Genomic DNA, 15,286 nt, shown 5'->3' with positions numbered 1-15,286 from the left:
CCAGAAAGAGAGGACACAGCTAAGAAGGGCCACCCTGCACTGGTGCAGGGAGCTCCCCCTTCCCTTGTGAAACTATGATTACACACACTATGATTTTCACATAATGAATAGGAGTAAACCTTCAAAATTAGGTCTTTACATTTTCCCCCAAAATTACCTGTACTAAAAATAGTTTATGAATTTTATTTTATTTTTTTATATAGCAGGTTCTTATTAGTTATCTATTTTACACATATTAGTGTGTATATGTCAATCCCAATCTCCCAATTCATCCCCCCCACCCCCCCCACCGCTTTCCCCCCTTGATGTCCATACGTTTGTTCTCTACATCTGTGTCTCTAATTCTGCACTGCAAACCTGTTCATCTGTACCATTTTTCTAGGTTCCACATATATGCGTTAATATACGGTATTTGTTTTTCTGACTTATCACTCTGAAAATAGTTATTTTTTAAAATACATTTATTTATTTTTGGCTGAGTTTTCATTGCTGCATGCAGGCTTTCTCTACTTGTGGCGAGCAGAGGCTACTCATCGTTGCGGTGTGTGGGCTTCTCACTGTTGTGGCTTCTCTTGTTGCAGAGCACAGGCTCTAGGCGCACAGGCTTTGGTAGTTGTGGCTCGCAGGCTCTAGGGCGCAGGCTCAGTAGTTGTGGCGCATGGGCTTAGTTGCTCCGCGGCATGTGGGATCTTCCCAGACCAGGGCTCGATCCCGTGTCCCCTGCATTGGCAGGTGGATCCTTAACCACTGTGCCACCAGGGAAGCCCAAAATACAGTTTTTAAATGAGACAATTATGACGGTCTGGTCACAAGCACCAAACTGAACGCCGTGAAGAGGGCTGGAGAGGTGCTCCGCTATGTCCCCTGAGAGAAGAGCCATGGGCTTTACACACGGGACGGCACAGTGAAAAACCTGGAGAGCAGCCAGCACGTGCTCAGAGACTCAGTACTGGGGAAAGAAGGGCTGTTCTCATGCTGCGGTGCCATGTGGAGGTGTCCTCCAGACCAGCAAGTTCAGGCACTGAGGGCAGGCATTTCTGCAACAGCCCCTCCCACTGGACAGGAGGGCCCAGGCCACCCTCACTGTGATGGTGCCTCGGGCTTCCCACAGGGTGGCCACGTGCTTTGGTTTAGGTTCCCGTTTCCACTCCCCACAGCCCATCGTGCTGCAGCGGACGGCCCTGTACATGCCTTTAGGCACACGAGCAAATATCTTTGTAGGAGACATGCGTCAAGGTGGAACCGCTGAGTCTAAAAATGGACATTTTAAATTGTACCCCACCATGTATATTTTTGGCCACGGTGCATGATGGGAGCCTTATATTTCCCTTTATGTGATCAAATCCTTCAGCCTTTTGCTTTCTGACCTCTGGGCTGTATCTTTTTTAGGAAGGTTTTTCATAACTGAACACAGTAAAAACACTCTCTTTCTCTGACCTCCAAAGCATTTGTAGTTGTTACTTTTCGCCCCTTTAGCCACCCGAGTTGCGTTGTGCATGTGGCGTATAATGGGGAGGTGGTTTTGGGTGGATAGTCAGTTGTTTAGTATCACTCTCTGACCAGCAGCTGGAAGATATTTTCAATGCAGTCGTCCCTCCGTACCCACAAGGGACTGGTTCCAGGAACCCCTCAGACACCAGAATCCAAGGATGCTGAAGTTCCTGACATACAGTGGTGCAGTACAGAAGGCCCTCTGTACCCACAGGTCCCACATGCGTGGACACGGAGGGCCCACTGCACTAAGTCTTGGCAAACTTAGTGGCAACCTCTCTTTTGTGACCGACAGACACTTGCAGAGATGATGCAAATCAAAAACCCAGGGGAGACACACCACTTCTAAGGTCCTTTTCTGTAAGTGAGGGTTCTACATCTTTGAAGCTCATTTGCCGAAGGTCCACATATCCCTCTCCACCATTCTCTGGACACTAGGGGAGGGTGGGGGCTGGGCCAGCTCTCAGGTTCTCCTACCCACCCCCCCCCCCCACCTCTACCCCTCTCTCTTCTGGCCGCAACTGCTCTTCTCTTGAAGCCTAACTCTCCTGGCAATTTCTGTTTTGGTCACCAAAGCTCTGGCCCAGGAGATTGATTCTAAGTAGCTGACTGCTTTAGTGACATCACTCAGAATGGATCCTTTAAAGTAGGGGTTCTCACCTGCACGCCCCCAACCCAGGACACCTGGTAATGTATGAAGACATTTCTGACAGCCACCATTCATGGGGGTGGGGTGGGGCAGGGAGTGTTACCAGCATTTAGTGGGCAGCAGCCTGCTGCTAAAATTCTAATTAAGCACAAGACAGCCCCCATAACAAAGACGTTTCTGGCCCAAATGTCAGTATGCATCAGAAACCCTGATCTAAAGAGAAATATTATAATAGCTGGTGAATTCATCAATATTTCAAAAGATTTTATAAGAGTGGGTTTAAGTGATAGGAAAACTGTGGATTTTGGTAATGACACAGTTTGAACGTGAATTAACGCTGACTTGGAAGGCTTCAGAGGGGCTTCTTCCTTGCCTGCCACCCTTCCCTCCTGCCCACGGACCTCCCCCTCCATCCCATCTCTCTTCTACTCCAGCTCCTCAGGTGGCCCGGCTCTTTCTGGGGAGCCCTAAGCGGTGTGCTAGTTGTTGCCTATCCTACTGGAGAGAAGTGAGAGCAGTAGCCGAGTTGACAAAGATGACACACTGTACACTTCTGAAAAGTGTCATCTCTAAAAAAGTGAAGACTACCTATGAAAAGTTACTCCTATAGCAACAGGGCGCTCTCTGTGCTCCTCGCAGACACCAGCAGCCGCTCCTAATGTGGCAGTGACACACCCAACCAGCCCTCGTGCAGACCAGGCTCCTGCCAGTCCTGGTGATGTTGGCTGATTCCCAGAGGGCCCCAGAGGGTCACTCTTCACAACAGCAGGGCCCACACCTACTGATGGGCAAACAGCCGCCCCCGCAGGTGCCCAGGGCTGAGCGTGCCCAGGATGTGTGTGTGTTATTTCTAAGCTACTTGAGAAGGATCTGCTGACAGATTTTCTCTCTCAGAATTCACAAAGTTTACTGTATGTGTTTTAGATGAAAGTTTCTAAACTTTCATCTAAAACACAGACTGATCATAAAGTTGACTTTCATATAAAGATCAAGGCAAATGATTCTCTTCAAGGGTAAGACAAAAAAATACAAAAACCCTTCCACAACTTACTCTTAGCACTGAATTTGTTTTCTTTACGAGTTCTGCCCGTTTTCTTCAAGCAGTTGTCACACACAAAGCTGCAAAAAAAATAATGGGTGTGATCAGATTATATAAAACAGTATATGTTGCCAAACCAGTGAAATGCAGCATTAAAATACTTCGCTGGCAATTAAAATCGCATCATTATACAAAAGTGAAGAGGCAGACTGCTTTGATTCTACAATTCCCAAAGCGGGCAAACACTTAAGACTTAAATTTAGAACAAACTGCCATCCATCTAATTGCCGGATTCTTGCTGACAACAATGAATGAAATGCAGTAGCAGCCAGCATCCTCCCCTCTACTCTGTGCATAACTGCTTTCCCTTTCCCGAGATCACAGGAAATCACCAGGAAATTACTCACCCTGAAGGCCAAATGATATCATAGTGGAGAACACAAATCTGATGCATCTTCCGGCCACACTCCTTGCAATCAACGAAACTAGAAGACAAAGAAAGTGCACTGTGACACACGGAGCCACATACATAATGGAGCTTCTACAGAGCCTGTGTGGTGTGCTCACACCTCATCCCCTTGATGACTTCAAGAATCTGCAGCATTAATGCATCTCTTGACTAATTGAGCCGTATTTTAAAAAATGCATCAGTACGATATTTTCTATAGGAAAGACTGACTTTCGCCCTTTCTTTGTACAAATGCCTCTTTCCTCTCTTCTCCCAATCTGCTTTGCAACTGGAAGTGAACATTTATTTCTAAAAATTGTTATGACGAAGGCCTATTTTACAGGTCAGTATTTCTGATATTACTACAGATTTTCAAGACCAGTGCTTGCTCTAAATGGACTTCAATAAAAGAGAACAATACTGTCAGTGTTACAAACCCTTGTTCTTAAGCCCAGGTGCAGGAAACGTCTGCTGAGTCAGTTACAAGGGTGGGAAATGACGGCCTTTCTTAAAGTAAACACTAGAGAAGTTGGGATGCACCATGCCACCTGCCCCCTGCACAGCTTCCGCCATAGCTCACCTGGGCCCTGTCACCTCACCTAGGAAACTTAATCGCCAACATGCTTGAAGGTCAAAACCTATTTTTTCACCCATGCCCTTAAAGCCACCACAACTTATACCCTGTGGAAGGCTGAGGGGCTAGAAAGTACCACATTTCTCCAAACGGTCCTGGGTCCCGGCTCTTCCTATCATGCTAGATGCCAGTCCCCATAACCTGACGCCTGCTCTCACTACTGCTGCTCGAGTCCCCGGCCCCTGACCACCCTAACTGCCCTTGCTGAGCAAGCCTTCCACCACAGATCGAGCCCAATCCAGCTTCTCTGTCCCTGCTCTGTCGGAGGAGAAAAGGACACACACAGGCAGACTGTGCAGAATGGCAGTGACCCTCATCGGCCATCCTCAGTACTCTCTGCTGTCCTGCCCCAGCTGCTGCCCTTCCCAGCACACACAGGAGGGAATCCAGCACCCTCTGCCCCCTTGTCCTACGGGGCTCCATCCATACTCCCTACATGCCCTGCACTTGAGCTCACCTGCAGTGCTGCTGAACATCCCATGTCCTTTCATGTCTTTGTGTCTAGAATGCTCTGCCCACCACCCCCAACACCTGCTTCCAAATGAGTGTCACCTTCTCCACTGGGCCAGGGTCCCCCACTCTGGACTACCTTACTGCCTCCTGCTGCCTATGCTACGATCCGTCTGTCCTACTGGAAGACAAATGGCTGGAGGACAGACCCCCTTTATCCATCTGTGTCTTCCCCACTGCCTGGCAACTACTGCTTCAATGTAACGTATTCTGAAATTGAAAAGTGAGTATAGCAACTAACATAACATTGTAAATACTCCAGTATAAAACAAAACTTTGGGGGGACTTCCCTGGTTGCTCAGTGGTTAAGACTCTGCACTCCCAATGCAGGGGGCCTGGGTTCAATCCCTGGTCAGGAAACTAGATCCCACACGCATGCCGCAACTAAGAGTTTGCATGCCACAAATAAGGAGCCCACGAGCTGCAACTAAGGAGTCTGTGAGCCACAAACTAAGGAGACCACCTGCCACAACTAAGACCCAGCATGACTAAATAAATAAATATTTAAAAAATAAATAAAATTAAAAAATTTAAAAAACTGAATATAAATCACAGGGAAACAGGAAAACTGTCAGGGAGGACACAATGTGAACAGGGAGACGGCTAGTCAGGACCAACAATCCACTGACACTAGAGACTAAAGAGACAGAGAGCAGCCTCCTCATGCACCAGGCACTTTGCTAAGTAATCAACGTGCTCCCCCCGCAACCTGGGCACAGCCGGCAGGAGAGACTAAGTCAGCTCTCAATGGGAAGTGGAGTCTGTGTCTTCCGTTGGAAGCTCGGAAGTTGAGCCAAGGGAGGGGAGAACCTGTTTCTCAGCTCTGGATGCACCACAGCCACATTTACCAAACTCCCAACAGTGCTGGAGCCTGTGCTCACCAAGCAACCCTGGACGTGCGTTCACCACAGTGACAGAACAAAATGGGCATCTCCACACACTGGGGTGCCTTCAGAACTCAGCTTTGGGTACCGGGGAGGAGCCACCACATGGAAGGAGCTCTGAGGCCTCTTTAAGGGGTTATTACAAAGCAAAATTTATATACTGAGTATTCTCACTGATCACTGGAAGAAAGGAAATTATCTGACAACGACCTTTGAAAATATACCATACCAAAGATGGTGACAAGAACATACAACACTGGGCTTCTCATTATTTATTTTTAAAAAGTGGTTTCTAAGAGTTTTTCTTTCTGAAATTTCCCTTTAAATGATACTAGCACCCCTCCACCAAATATTCCTACCTTTAGTCTCTAAAGATTCACACTAAATGGCTTCTTAAAGACAACGATGATGAAGTTATTACAGAGATTCTAACAGAGCCAAAACATCCATCTAATCTTACATTAAAGGGTGTTAAAATTCAGTAGCTGGACAGCATGCTACAGAGACATACATCTTTTGTGTGAGTTAAAACAGAATCCACATCTGAAATAACTTCACACAAAAAATTCCGCCCATGGTAATATATTTATTTCCAGTGTCTTCTCCCACAGCCCAACAATAAGGAGGAAATTTCCTCATCTGACACTAAAACCTAAAAGTCAGAAAGAAAATAGCTGTATACTCACGGTTCAGGATCTAAGGTATCATTTTTCTTCTTTTCAAACTGATCCTTTGAAATTGTCCTTGTTTTTTTGGGGAGGGGGAAAGGAAAAATGTTAATTAACTAAATTTATCTGTTGAGTATAAACTATAGGGTCTCTGGGATATTATTCTGTAACTAGTTCTTCACATAAAAAGTAAAATGATGGTCAGCTGAAATCTCAAGTAGGTGTAATAATGGCATGAACATACAACATTTAATTCTATAGAAAGCACTACCTTTTATTTTTCTCTGCCTTACTTGGAATATTTCCTCCAAACTATCATCAGCACTTATTACAAGATTTAATTTAAGGCTAGTCAAAATACACTGGCAAAATTATGTTGAGATTCAAACCTGTTAATTTCCAATCAAATCTGTATGGTGAATGACTGCTGAATTTGACCAACACTGGCATTTTCAATTCTTCTAATTACAATATTCCTTCATTGACACAAGTCAGCATGTACTTGGGGATATTTTACTTATTCTTAAAGGGCTGAGTATTTCATTTTTGTGGTACTTTTATTAGTGTATATGTGAATTACTTGATTCACAGAATTATACAATCCAATTATTAATCACATAATTGGACTAAAGAATTAAATTGACAAGGGACAGAAAAATTGAATATGTAGAATTTCTGTCATTTTCGTTTATGTATCTTACAGGCAGGTATGGTTTGTTGTGCGATTGAATAAAGTAAACTTGAGTTGCAGAGTAAGTGTCCAACAGTGCTGGAAACTGCTTCAGTGGGAAGCCTTTTTGCCTTTGGGGGGACAGTCACACAGTAGACTCCCCAGAGTGGCAGGAATCATGGCAGAGTCGGGAGAAAAGAAAGACCACAAAACGCTGGCAGTCCTAGGCAGCTATGGTGGCTGGCAGGTTTTTAGGTATCTCAAGCATGTAAATGAGTTGACCATCCAATCTGTGGATTTGCTTTTGCTTTTTTTTTTTTTGTGGTACGTGGGCCTCTCACCGTTGTGGCCTCTCCCGCTGTGGAGCACAGGCTCCGGACGCGCAGGCTCAGCGGCCATGGCTCACGGGCACAGCCACTCCGTGGCATGTGGGATCTTCCTGGACTGGGGCACGAACCCGTGTCCCCTGCATTGGCAGGCAGACTCTCAACCACTGCGCCACCAGGGAAGCCCTGCTTTTGCTTTTTTCTCACCACATTCTGGCCATTTGCCTACTCAAAAGTAACTCCATCAGAGGATAAGCATCAGGGAGGAAATGGTGAACTCAGTGAGGGAATGAACGAACTAACTCATGCCTGTCCATGCTGGAGCTGTGAGCAAGAGTCCAACCTCCAGAGAGGAAGGAGATACAGGTACTCGCTGGGGTCTCACCACCTGGGTTCTGTTACCTCTGCAACTTAAAGGACAGAGGTTTCAGTGGAAGATCAACTAAATGCTACAGACGGGGTATACACACAAGACTCATTTTTGCTACTGCCAGTTAGTTCTGTGACAAGGGTTACCTGGTTTCTTAGGTGTAACTAAAAATTTATAACCTTCCCAAATGGAAGTTGACAGCCACTAGGAAAAAGCAAGTGTTTTAGAAGAAGAGATAGAGCAAGGTCAAGAGAGACCACTGCACTGCAGTGGGGGCTACAGCATCACGGTCTCAAGCAGAGGGAAGAATGTGCAAGTGGCGCTGGGATTCAGCTACAACAGCTACATTGTAAAATATGAATGTGGGTATAAGTAATATGAAAAATACACTATAAAAAAGTCACAGTGGGTGGCAGTGGTGCTTCCCTTTTAATCACATATGAGAACAAAACAACAATTCAGAGTCACCCCCGGGAGAAATGACAGGATGGTACTTACGTCTGGGGTTGTGAAGGGTCGTCACCCAGGGTAACATTCTCCCCCTGGATCTCTGTGAAACACTTCTCACAGAAATGATACCTGTCAGCAAGAAGGCCATACTTGGGTGAACTGGTCCATCATAACACACAGCCACCCAAGCAACGAAGCCACCAATCAGAGCAGGGCAGATCACCACGACGAAGGGGGGGCGTTGTTGGTTGATTGATGGGTCAGTGAGGACAATGAAAGGAACAGGGGCAGGTGGGGAAGGGCAGGATTAGAGAACAGGGAAGGGAACAAATAGCACAGACATAAAGGTAAGACACAAACACCAAGACAACACAGAGCAGAAAGCCAAGGCAAAGCATTGATTAGCATTCGGTCTCATTGCACACATCCCAGGCCATCATCACTAACAACGGGTTCGTCCAGCTCCAAGATGCAAATGTTTTCAAGGAGTTGTTAATACTAGAATTGCAAGGAGCCTAATTTTAGGAGTTTGGATTTTGTTATTACTTAGAGAAAACCAGATATAACTACAGGTTTTGAGATGGAAAAAATTTACTTTGAATAAAACAGTCTGACAAAAGGCCTTAAAAAAGCAATTTAAACTGAAATAGCTTTTTTTCAAAATGGACAATTTATGCTTGACAGCAATTCATAGATTTTATTTCCGGTATTAAGCCAGATCTTTAAAGGTATGAAAATGTTGAGCACTCAGAACTGGTTTTAATTTTCTCCTGTTACTTTTCACATGTTAATCACTCAGTTAATTGGGTTACAATAGAAATGAAACCAAATCCATATTCTAGACAAACATTTAACAGAAATGCAATCAGGGTCAAAGACTTTCCAGCCATTTATCAGTAAGACTATACAGAGAAAAACTGTGATATATTGTATAAACAATACAATATATGTAAATCCATGAACAGTCTTAAAATTCAATTCTAAGCTTCAATTTAAACTTTTTGGTATTGGAACCAATCATTCATCAATCTGAGATACTCAGTGATTTCTCTAACTTGGGGACAATCCAAGTTAAGCAAATTTAGAGACTTAATCTTTAAAGCACAATCTGCATTTGAGAAATTATCCATCACCCCAATTTCTTATAGTATAGAGCCTGGGCTCAAGCTATCAAATAAGAACAGTTAAAATAAAAACTATTAAATGTTTGGAAAGGACACAAATGAGAAATCAACAAAAATGCAGGCTGATGCTGCATAAACAAGATGGGCACAAAGGAATACTGTAGAAGTAAACAAGCCGAATGAGGTGAATTACACAAGCAAAAGGGATGAGTATAAGGTACGACGGCAGCACAATAAAATGCGGTTTTAGTGCTCAAAGCTACATCTACAAGATGCCAAGAGGATTAGTGTTGAAGACACTGTGACGAAACTTGGAGCGCCACACTGAACCACATGGGCAGAAGGAGATGCGGCAGCTTGCAGCTACACACAGACACAGACACACACGCACACAAACACACATGCGCGCACGGCTACAAACAACTGAGATTCAGGCCACTGCCTGGCCAGTTTATTCTTCATTACCACTAAAATAGGTCCCCACAAGTTCTAATTCTAATCTTAATTAAACACATTGAGCATTCTGTCTGCTATATTTCACTGACTAAACACACATAGTGAATTAAAAGTATAAAACTTTAGAGCATGCACACATCTCAAGATTATTCAATTTTTCTTATTTGTTGATGAGGAACATGACAGATTCACTGTGTGTAGCAACTGGATTAATAAGAGTTTCTTGCTGGGACCAGTTTATTTAGAATTAATTCAATCAACAAAGTCTGCCAAGATTAAAAACTGACCAGGAACAAACAGGTTAACACTGCTGTTTTTAAAAATACTTATCTCTTTCTCTGAATGAACTACAGTAATATTCTGGCTATTCACTATTTTGTAAATATTTTTATGGAGGCTTGAAATCATGTAGTAAAAGGAATTTCCATGTGTAGAAGGGCATGATCATCACTGGCAAGAAAGAATTACACTATAGAAACTATAAACCAATTAAGCAGCAATCAGAACAATATGCAAAAAAAAAGATACCCCTTCAACGCCAAATTGTTTCCTTTTAAAAAATGAATGAAAGTGTTCCAATTTATTATGATCAAACTCAGCCACTGTGCGCTAGCTCAAAGAGGACTACGGAACACACTGTGAAATGAAATTGCCACGGTAATTACATGTGAGTCTAAACAGTTTTAAAATCCTGGACAAACTAAACTCTTAGCTTTTATGCAAGCAGGACATCAAGCCTAGCAACATCTGGGGAACAAGGATCATAAACCCATCATTTTCCACTGGAGGAAACTGGCCCAGAGTGAAGCACTGATGGCTGAATGGCAGCCCCTGGGGTGGCTGCAGAAACCTACGCCCTCTGTGTATAACTAACTTCCATTCCCAAGAACCTCAGGGTCAGAAACTGGGAGGGACAGAGTGTCTGTCCCAGAGCAAGGCCAGAGATGTCAGAGAATCGAATCTGTTCAGGTGTAAGGGGAAAGGGAGGGGCCCTGGCCTCCCTTTAGCTCCCTTCTGATATGATGATAGCCCACCCATCTAGTCAAGTAGGCTGAAACCACTCTGGTAATCAGTGGGTGACAGATGTTAATGTCAGACTTGCCCCTATCTTATACCTAGTCCAAACTTTATTCATCCTGGAAATACATAATGGTTCAGAGATTCACTTTTCAACCGTAAGAGCCTAGATGACCTTTTGCCTTACGTGAAGGAAGCAGTCTGATGAATATGGAATTATAAAGGAGAAACACTTTACATAATCTGATGATGATGTACATCTGGGTACCTAAAGTTAGCACAATGTAACTGCAGAGTTCATCTGTAAGGGTAATCTAATGTATGGAGTAAATTTTCAAATGCAGATTGTTGTAAGTACCATATCAGTATATAAAAATAACTTGGATAATAGATAATATCTATTCTTATCTATCAATAATAAACTGTTAAAGTTATAGAACAGTTTTCCCAACATGACTTACTTTCAAAATTTCAAAGTGTGGAAACAAGTGAAAATGTAACCATATACTAGCTTATCTATTAGTTTCACTTGTTTAAACGGTCTGTAGAATTTCCTACTCTAAGTGCCCAGTTTAGGACTATAAGTACCAAAACAATTATTCAAAAGAACACCATGGTGTTCATCAACAGTCAAGGTTGAGAATGAAAATGTAAGTAGTTGAAATGTCTATCGCAGAATTAGACCACTGCTTTCACAGACTCACAACGTGCTATCTCTTCCAGTTCTGTATTCCAGGAAGCACACCTTGTAAGATTCAGCTGAGGAGCAGTATATGCTCACACTCATTTAAAATGTATTATGCGTAAAAGAGAACTCCTTTATTTATGCTTCTACTCTTAAGGAAAATATATTACTTTTGCTCAATAAAAATTAAGTCCTATATAGAAGTAATATTGGACATTTCAGAACTTTCAAAACAATCCTTTGTTTGCACCCCATCAACAACCTCCTCTGAGGAGGCAGTAGTGCACACTGATGCCATTCATTCTATCAAACTTGAATTGCTCTCAAGTGAAATACGGCCGAAATCTATGCAAGTCAGCCGAGGCAGGGTCCAAAGAACCCAGGAACAGTGAAAAGCAACAATGAAAAGGCCCCCAAACTTAAGAGATGATGGTAAGCAATCTGCTGTCTGCTCTTCCTTCTAGACCCAAACTGTGTTGGGTACTTAGCAGTGGGGGCATTTTTCAGGGTATAGTTAATTTTAACCTGTTCTCTTAAAATTTCATAGCTGTATTTTGCACCTAACAGTTTCCAAAGCATTGTCTCATTGGAGACTGACAACTAAGGGTGTCAGGAAAGGTGTTACTATGCCCATGTCATGGACAAGAAGGTTAAGCTTGATACATTACAGAATGTGCAAAAGATCATGGGGCTAAAACTGTAAATGGAGGGGCCAGAACCTCCAGAACAACACTTGTCACTATAGGAAAGATTCCATTTGGGCCACAGTATCATTTCAAACTTTTAGTTTTAAAATGCCTCTATCAATAGAAGAGCATGCAAAGACAGAAAATGAATTCCAAATGTTAAAATATTTTTAGCAGGACAGTTGTGCCGGCTGCACTTCCAGTAGAGGTGCCTGTCCAGGGACACCCATCTTTCCCCTCAAACCAGCACTTCACTAAGATAAGTGAGCTGGACAAGGCTTAGAAATCTTGTCTTAAGACATTTTTAGGTCAACAGTTCTTTTTTTTAAAAAATAGGATTTTGATGAGAGTCGTTAATTACCTTGAATATGTTTTTTTTTAATTTTATTATTTTTTTTAATTTTAATTTTTTTGGCCGCACTGCATGGCTTGCAGGATTTTAGTTCCCCAACCAGGGATTGAACCCAGGCCATCGCAGTGAAAGTGCTGAGTCCTAACCACTGGACTGCCAGGGAATTCCCTAGATATTTTTTAAAAATTAAAATAATTAAAAAAAACATAATTGGAAGAAAAGTAACTGCAACATTCCAAATTATTCAGGCCTCTGCATGTACCTTTGAAAAAATAAAAACTTATTTTCCTCAAAGTATTAGAACATATGTAATTACTATAAGCAAACAAGATAAAAATAATCAAAACATCAAACCCTAAAGCTGACATTTAATACTTGAACCTAAAAACAAAGAACAGGCATGAAGCCTCATCTTGGTCACGTAAAGAATTTAGTTGCCAATTCATAGAATGAAGGCAATGTAATTGAATTTGACAAAGAATTACAACCTATGTTTCAAGGCAGGACGCCCTCATGCTATGGCAACATGCAGTCACTTAAAGCAATGGATACAAAGTAGCTTAATTTTCAAAACAACCCTCCAAACCAGGAAGTTGTAATTAGGTAAGGGAATCAACAACAAAAATTATTTTCATTCTTCCTCTACTTAAGATAGGAGATCTATTCTTTAGCCATCTCCACATTTCAAGAGAATAGAAAATACTTCAAAAGCATACCTACCACTCACTAACCCCAAAAAGGCCACCTCATGAAGGGAGTCATTCTTAAACTCAATGAAAACACCGATCTCATTCTTACTGTGCTACTGATTAAAAAGAAAAAGTCTATGGTTTAAAATTTTTAAATGAATTAGAGCAAACACAAGTCTTTCCATCAGACTGTACAGGCCAAATTAGCTAGGCAAATATTTACACACAGATTGGTAAAATACAATGTTTCAACTTTATTATCTTAAAAAAGGCAGTCAACCTTTGTTAGAGTTACTCTCCACTTCAGACTCTTTCTCATATGGTTACATTTTGGCTTAACACATGTACTTGATCCAACTAGTGCAGCAAGCAGTTTTGAGCTTAAAATTTTATACTATACAAGCATGCTTTTAAGTTAAGAGACCATGGGCCTATCTGAGTGACTGAGAAACAATGAAATTTTGGCCCTTTTTACTGAAACTTCAGGAGAGAAATAATGAAATGTACCCAAGCTACAATCAGACGAGCATGCCTCGTCCTAAGACCTTCTTTTTGTCCCATGATTCAAGAAACTGCTCAAGGCTTACCTATTCTGATAGCTGTAGTAGGCAGCATCACGAGGAATTGTACACAGCTGCTTCCCGTAGCAGCACAAAGTCTGTGGGGAAAACTCATACTGCAAAAACAAAGGAGAAAATACTAAAAATATATCCCATTTACTGTCATGCAATGTTCTGTCCAACATGGAGTTAGATTTAGCTAGTAAATTATTTGTTAGTATACTGGATAGTTTTCTAACGATTCTCACATCTATTTAAAGACATTTCTGGATACAATAGGATAGAATTAGTGTCTAAGAGACTTTTTTTTTTTTTTTTTTATGGCTGCCTTGGGTTTTTCGTTGTTGCGTGTGGGCTTTTTCTCCGGTTGCAGCGAGCGGGGTCTACTCTTCATTGAGGTGCGCGGGCTTCTCATTGCGGTGGCCTCTCTTGTTATGGAGCACGAGTTCTAGGCGCGCAGGCTTCAGTAGTTGTGGCACACGGGCTCAGTAGTTGTGGTTCACGGGCTCTAGAGAGCAGGCTCAGTAGTTGTGGTGCACGAGCATAATTGCTCTGCAGCATGTGGGATCTTCCCAGACCAGGGCTCGAACCTGTGTTCCCTGCACTGACAGGCGGACTCTTAACCGCTGCGCCACCAGGGAAGTCCCTAGTGTCTGAGAGACATTTGTTACAGATAGATGAATGGACACTGGGGCAGCCAGGAATGCTTAATCCAAGGCCTTCCCCCATAAGCACCTCTAGCTTCAGACAATCAACTGTTTTACAAGAGACCAGAATCCATCTGGGTCCTTCTCAGTACACAGGTGTGGCCAAAATACTGAGTTTATCATATCATCATAATACCCTTTTTGGCTGTATTAACAAGGGTAGTTCATTTTCCAGAAAAAGTTTCAACTGTACCTTGCGTCCACAGCAATATCCAAGGGATTGCATAACAGGGTCAATTTCTTGCTCAAAGACCTCTGCGAGCTTACTGCAGAACTTATAGACCCGGGATGTCTTCCGATTGTAGAGCCAGGCATTGTTGAACATGAGCCAGACGTCATCCACATACTGCCAGGGTTCCTGGTACTGCCCTGTATCCAGCTTCCGCTTGATGGTGGAAAGGTCCATGGGATTCTTCACAATGTCAAAATAATCCTGAAAGGCAAAACGGTCTCAGTCTAGCATATCCCCCCCAAATTCCAAATGCCCATCTTATTTGGCAGCTTTATCTTAAAATAAAATTGAAGAAAGTACCAGTATAACTTCCATTTCTAATAGTGAAAAATGGGACTTGAAAAGAAAACAACTTCTGATCTTCCTCTGATTTTATTATCTAAAATTGTAATTAATATTTTCAAGTGTGATCAAATTATTTCAAAAGCAAAGTTAAAGAAAAAATAATATTAAAAAACTTATTTAATAAAACATGTCTTATAATGTCAGATTTTAAAAATAAGATTTTGATCCACCAAATTAAAATGGTGAACATATTTATCAGACAATATGTTTTTCTAGAGATTCATTCTTGGTCCTAGCAACCAAAATGAAATTCCAAGACAAACACAAACACAAAAGCAAAAATAGTAATACTGC

General features: G+C 42.3%; 1 protein-coding gene across 3 annotated transcripts in view; it reads right to left on the bottom strand.

The window, feature by feature from the left end:
• CREBBP (CREB binding lysine acetyltransferase) overlaps positions 1-15,286 on the bottom strand; it is a 131,351-nt gene that overhangs the window by 11,907 nt on the left and 104,158 nt on the right. For all 3 annotated transcript variants that reach the window (XM_082670090.1, XM_082670091.1, XM_082670092.1), the window contains 6 exons: positions 14,609-14,848; positions 13,736-13,824; positions 8,188-8,268; positions 6,342-6,398; positions 3,587-3,664; positions 3,192-3,259 (listed from right to left, as the gene is read on the bottom strand). In XM_082670090.1, coding sequence (XP_082526216.1) covers positions 3,192-3,259; positions 3,587-3,664; positions 6,342-6,398; positions 8,188-8,268; positions 13,736-13,824; positions 14,609-14,848 — 613 coding nt within the window. The remainder of the gene's footprint in view (positions 1-3,191; positions 3,260-3,586; positions 3,665-6,341; positions 6,399-8,187; positions 8,269-13,735; positions 13,825-14,608; positions 14,849-15,286) is intronic.

This window comes from Grampus griseus, assembly GCF_964374135.1.
Source record: "Grampus griseus genome assembly, chromosome: 14".
NCBI lineage: Eukaryota > Metazoa > Chordata > Mammalia > Artiodactyla > Delphinidae > Grampus > Grampus griseus.
The sequence above is the reverse complement of the archived record's forward strand: the minus strand, read 5'-3'. Positions and strand labels throughout refer to the sequence as shown.